Source organism: Falco punctatus (genome assembly GCF_963210335.1).
Source record: "Falco punctatus genome assembly, chromosome: 18".
Lineage (NCBI taxonomy): Eukaryota > Metazoa > Chordata > Aves > Falconiformes > Falconidae > Falco > Falco punctatus.
Window position 1 is genome coordinate 4,231,466 of NC_137598.1, and position 5,951 is coordinate 4,237,416.

The window sequence follows — 5,951 nt, forward strand, 5'->3', positions numbered from 1 at the left end:
CCTTTTCAGCAGCTCTCGGTTTATATACAGAAAATGGCCAAAAGAGGGGAGGAAAAAAAAAAAAAAAAAGAAAAAAAAAATAATATAAAGGGGAGGGGGGTGAGGCTGGGGGGGGGGGGCGGAGCCCCCTCCCCATCCCCGCGCTCCCCACTCTGTACAGGATCCAGTCGCTCGCTATTTACAACGGGGGCATTTTTACATGGGGGGGAAGGGGAGCATCACGCCGGCGATGCCCCCCCTCGGGGGGGGGGGAAGGCACCAGGGCTGCTGTGCGTCATGCCCGGCACCGTGAAGGCACATGGGGGACCTGGGTGTCCCCTAAGGGGGACCCAGGCATGTGGGGGGGCACTTGGGTGTCCCCAAGGGGGATCCAGGCATCTGGGGGGGCACCCAGGTGTCCCCAAAGGGGATTCAGGCATCTGGGGGGGGGGCACCCGGGTGTCCCCAAGGGGGACCCAGGCATGTGGGGGGGCACCCAGGTGTCCCCAAGGGGGATCCAGGCATCTGGGGGGGCACCCAGGTGTCCCCAAAGGGGATTCAGGCATCTGGGGGGGGGGGCACCCGGGTGTCCCCAAGGGGGATCCAGGCATCTGAGAGGGCACCCGGGTGTCCCCAAGGGGGACGCAGACATCTGAGGGGCCACCCAGGTGTCTCCAAGGGGGACCCAGGCATCTGGGGGGCCACCCAGGTGTCCCCAAGGGGGACCCAGGCATCTCGGGGACACACACCTGGGTATCCCAAGGGGGACCCAGGCATCTGGGGGGCCACCCAGGTGTCCCCAAGGGGGACGCAGGCATCTGGGGGGGACGCACCTGGGTATCCCAAGGGGGACCCAGGCATCTGGGGGGCCACCCAGGTGTCCCCAAGGGGGATGCAGGCATCTCGGGGGGACACAGCTGGGTATCCCAAGGGGGACCCAGGCATCTGGGGGGCCACCCAGGTGTCCCCAAGGGGGATGCAGGCATCTCGGGGGGACACAGCTGGGTATCCCAAGGGGACCCAGGCATCTGGGGGGCAGGGACTTGAGTAACCCCAAGGGGGACCCAGGCATCCGAGGGGGGACACCTGGGCGTCCCTGGGGAGGACCCAGGGGCTGGTGGCAGCCCCCCCAGGTGGGGGCTCAGAAGGGCAGCGTGTCCATGAAGATCTTGTCGACGATGGGCGGTGGTGGCACCAGGTCCTCCAGCTTCAGGTAGAAGATGCGCTGGAGGCCCTGGGTGCAAAGGCTGCGCAGCTCGGGCAGTTTGCCCAGCAGCTTGGAGAGGCAGCCGGGGCGACCGGGCTCGGCCCCCCCCGCTGCCACGTGGTCCTTCAGGCACCCCACAATGCGGTTCTGCAGCTCCTCCACCCGCTTCGGTTCCTTCAACCCGTGGCGGTCTTGGGGGGGGGGAGGGGGGGGACGGACAGACACACACAGGCAGAGGCATGAGGCCAGGGTGATGGCCGCAGGGTGGGGAAGGGGACAGCGGCGGGGAGAGATGGCATGGCAGGGGGGAGGGGGGGGTGTCTCACCTGTGATGATGACGAGGGCGGCGAGGCAGGAGAAGGAGGGGACGTCGACGCTCATGCGGTGCAGGCTCTGGGAGAACTCGAGGATGGCGTCGATCCACTCGCCGAAGCCCCGCACGCACTGCAGGCGGTGCAGCACCACCCCGTTGCAAAAGATGAGTTTCCCTTCCTCCGGCTTGGAGCTGCGGGTACACCCCCCCACATGTGTCACCCCCGCGGCCAGCCCGGCACAACCCCAGGCTCCCCGTTGCGCCGCGGTGTACGGGGGGGGGGGGGGGGGCTCACCGGTACGCCAGACGGAGGATGAAGAGCTCGAGGAAGGCTGATTCCAGCAGCAGATCCTGGTCTTCCTTGGGCAGCTCGGTGAAACCTTGGATTTTCTCAGCCCACTTGCGGATGACGTCCATGGAGCCGGTGAGCAGATCGTAAAACTGCTGCACGTCCACCGAGTCCTCCTTCTCCAACTGGCACGGTGCTGACTCCTGGAACTGCCGTGGGGTGGGGGGGGTGGGGGGGGGTGAGGGGGGGTGTGTCAGGATCCGGCCCCCGCCACAACCCCGGGGATGCCGTGGGATGGTCCCAGCCCTACCTTGGAGTAGTCGAGCTTGGTGGCGCTGGGGATGGAGTCGATGTGCGCCCGCACCAGGGAGGTGATGAGGCTGACGGGGGACGCGTCCGGTGGCTGCTTGGGTTTGGAGGGCAACCGGCCCCGCCGCCCCTTCAGGCTGTCGGTCCGCACCACTGCGGCGAGGGAACGTGCCATGAGTGCATCTGTCGTCAGCGCAGCCAGCAGCAGGGTCCACTCCTGCTAGGACCACCCCCCCCCTACACCCCGGGATGGGACCCTAGTACCTTCTTTGACCATGCCGACGGCCAGGCACTTCTGGAAGCGGCAGAACTGGCAACGGTTCCTCCGCCGCTTGTCCACGGGGCAGTCCTTGTTGGCCAGGCAGATGTACTTGGCGTTCTTCTGCACCGTGCGCTGCGGGGCGGGGAAGGAGCAGCCCCAGCTCAGCCCGGGGCGCTGTGTCATCAAACAAAAGCCCTTCTGTCCTCCCCTGCCTCCCGCTCCAACCCGGCATCCGGCTCCACATCCGTGGGGAGGGCTCCCGGGGGCCGCGCTCCCCGCCCTGCCCTTCCCCAGGGTGACCTGCAGCATCCTCCTGCTGCTGCAAAGCATTGTGGGAATATCCCCACCGCGGGGTGTAGGGCGGCTTCCCTTACCTTGAAGAAGCCCTTGCAGCCCTCACAGGTGCGCACGCCGTAGTGCTGGCAGGAGGCGTTGTCCCCGCAGACGGCGCAGCGGCCCTCGCCCGCCGCGGGGCTGCGCACCTTGGTGGGGGTCAGCGCCGGCCCCTCCAGCAGCGGCGAGACGGGAGCCAGGGGCAGCCCGGCGAAGCCCCCCGGGGAGCCCTGCGCGGGGGCGAAGGCGTCCGTGTCCAGCAGCTGCGGGTCCAGGCGGGGCGAGGGGCCTGGCTGCCCCTTTAGGGTCCCAGGGGACCCACCAGGGCTGGGGGCTGGGGGGCCGAAGGCGAAGAAAGGGGGCTGTGACCCGCTGCCCTTGGCCGGCTCAGCCCAGGGCTGCCCACCCTCGAAGTTCGGCAGGGGCGAGTACCCCCCAAAGGAGCCCTCCCAGCTCGGAGCTTGGGGCGGCTGGAAGCCCGGGGTGGCGGGCGAGGGGACGGAGCAGGGGCTGCCGTAACAGTCCGAACCGCTGGAGGAGAGGGTCTCGTCCGGCTGCCCACCGAAAGCACCGGAGTAGCAGCCGTAGACCTGGAAGTCCTCCAGTTTGAAGGCGGCGGCGGCGGCGGGCTGGCTGCTGGCTGGCAGCTGGTAGAGGAAGGCGTCGAACTCGCCGGCGTAGCCCTCCATGAAGGTGCTGAAGCTGGGCAAGGCAGGGGCGGCCGCCAGGTCCGCTCCGGCCACCTCCATGGGGAAGCGGCCACCCTCGGGGCTGAGCAGCTCGGGTGGGCAGCGATCGCAGGGGCCGGTGCCCGCCGTGCCGTACTGCGCCTGGATGCAGGGCATCTCTGTGGAGAGAACAGGGTGTCGGCGGAGACCCCCTCCCCCAACCACCACCATCCATCCATCCAGCTGGAGGATGGAGGGCAAGGTGAGAAGAACCACGGGGCGGGGGGGGGGGGGGGGGGCTTCCCCGGGAGCCAGACCTCTGGGGCTGCTGGCTGCCCGGTGGTGGCCACCGGTGTCCCCGGGAAAGGTCACGCCGTACCCAATGGGCGCAAAGGACATTCCCCAAAACGCTGGCTTAGCAAAGGCACCGAAAGGGAAGGAGGGAGGAATGCGGCCGGCGGCTTCCCAAGTCCCGGGGCTGACCGGAGGAAGCCAAAGCCGGGGCTGACCCAGCGCTTGAGGAACCCGCTCCCCCCCTCCCCGTACCCCATTTCGGAGCCTTTTGGCAAAGCAACCTCAGCCAGCTCCACCGGCTGCCGGGGGAGAGGAGCCCCCTCCCCTGTCCTGGCAGCCCCCCCACCCCCCGGATCCAGCTCTGCATAAGACGTAACAGGAGTCCCAGGTCCAGCTGAAAGCCAAGCCAGGAGCGTTCTCGATGGCAAGACGATAATGTAATTCATCTCGCAGACCTTTAAAGGTCATGGCGTGCCTGGCCCCCAGCCGCTGCAGCCCCAGCACGGCACCGCCACCGGCTCCCCCGCCGCTCCCCGGTTTCCTCCCGGCACCCAGAAAACCGATACCCACCCAGGAGCTGGGGTTAACATTATCCAGCGGGGGGTCCAGCCTTGGCACCCACTTGGGTGGCACCGACCCACAGCCCTCTGCCGGTGCCACGGTGGGGTTTGTGCCCGTTTACCGGGGACTAGGGCTGTGCCAAGCTCGGTGGGTGCGGAGGGGACGGGGCATGCGGCCAGGGGACACGAGGCCGTATTGGGGACATGGCACCAGGGGCCACCATGCTTTTGCTTGCCCACATGCAAATCCCGGCTGCAAATCGCTGGCTGGGCTATGCAAAGCCTCAACCTTTCCTCCGTCGCTTCCTCGTCCGAACGCTGTTGCCTTCACTCGCTGGTGGCATTTGGGGTGTCCCCCCCCACCGCTGCTATGACCCCCCCCTTCCCCCCAGGGGACCGGGCATGGATTCCCGTGGCGGCCGCCCACGGCTTGGGCAGTAATTGCAGATTCCTCGTTTGGGAGCGCAGGCAGCTGCCCGTGCCCAGGCTTGGAGGTTGTTGCCTGCGTGGGCTAGTGGTAGCCCCTGGCACCGAGTCCTGGGTTACGGGTGGGCGAGAGCAGCCGGCAGCACCGGGGGTGGGTAACGCTGCCCACAGCCCTGCCGGCACCTGCTGCTGTGCCTCGCCAAAACGCGGCCGCTGCCAGGCCCTGGCACTGCCCGTACCGCGGTGTAGCCGGTGCTGCCAGCACCATCCTGCCTGCACGTTGCTGCCCGTTCGCTGCTCATGGCTCCCGGGTGATGCCCGGTTTGGGGGTGGCTCTGTCCCCCCGCAGCCCCTGGGCTCTCCCCGGCTGCACCTGGATCCCGGGGGGGGGGGGGGGGGGGGGGGGCGGTCCTGGGATGGGGGGTGAGCCCCGTTGTTGTCCCGTAAGCCCCGAGATACGGGTCCCGGTCCTGCATGGCTCCTCACCCCGGGACCCCCAGGAACGGGACCCCTCGCTCTGCCAGCCCCCACCCCGTGTGCCTCCTCCGTGGTTCTCCCCGGTACCCCCAAAGGCCAGCCCCGCACGGCACACACTGCCCGGTCCCTTCCACCGCGACTCCCGACTCTCCCCGGTGGCGTCGCTTTCAGATGCGAGCCCCGGCTCCCCCCGGTGCGACCGGCATGCCCGATCCCCTGCACTTTGCAAGATGCCCACCACCCTGAGCCCCCGGTGCCACCGGGACACACGACCAGGCTTCCCTCCGGTGCCACCGGGAATGCCCGACCACATGCACTTTGCAGGACGCCTGCTGCTCTGAGCCCCCGGTGCTACCGGGACACCCGACTCAGGGCTTCCCGGGACAAATGACTCGGCTCCCCCCGGGGACAAACGACCTGCTCCTCTCCGGTGCCACCCGGGACGAACGACCCGGCTCCCCCCGGTGCCACCCGGGACGACAGACGCAGCTCTCCCAGGTGCTACCCGGGACGACAGACCCGGCTTCCCCCGGGACAAACGACCCCGGCCCCCCCCGGGGACAGTCGACCCGCTCCTTTCCGGTGCCACCCGGGACGACAGATGCAGCTACCCCCGGTGCCACCCGGGACGACAGACCCGCCCCCCCCCGGTGCCACCCGGGACGACAGACCCGGCTTCCCCCGGTGCCACCCGGGACGACAGACCCGGCTCCCCCCGGGGACAGTCGACCTGCTCCTCTCCGGTGCCACCCGGGACGACAGACACAGCTACCCCCGGTGCCACCCGGGACGACAGACCCGGCTCCCCCCGGTGCCACCCGGGACGACCGACCC

The 5,951-nt window shown here is 68.9% G+C and overlaps 1 protein-coding gene across 2 annotated transcripts; it reads right to left on the reverse strand.

Annotated features, from left to right (window-relative positions):
* Nucleotides 1-644: 644 nt before the first annotated feature.
* NR4A1 (nuclear receptor subfamily 4 group A member 1) lies at nt 645-5,945 on the reverse strand. 2 transcript variants are annotated; one of them, XM_080368158.1, is made up of 6 exons: nt 2,734-5,945; nt 2,362-2,491; nt 2,099-2,250; nt 1,795-1,997; nt 1,513-1,691; nt 645-1,377 (listed from the first exon to the last, which is right to left on the reverse strand). In XM_080368158.1, exons 1-6 carry the CDS (start codon nt 3,757-3,759, stop codon nt 1,121-1,123), a joined length of 1,947 nt encoding a protein of 648 aa, XP_080224284.1. In that variant the 5' UTR covers nt 3,760-5,945; the 3' UTR covers nt 645-1,120. The 2 variants fall into 2 exon arrangements, with proteins under 2 accessions (XP_080224284.1, XP_080224283.1); XM_080368157.1 differs by having other exon boundaries at nt 645-1,691.
* Between the last annotated feature and the right edge of the window lie 6 nt (nt 5,946-5,951).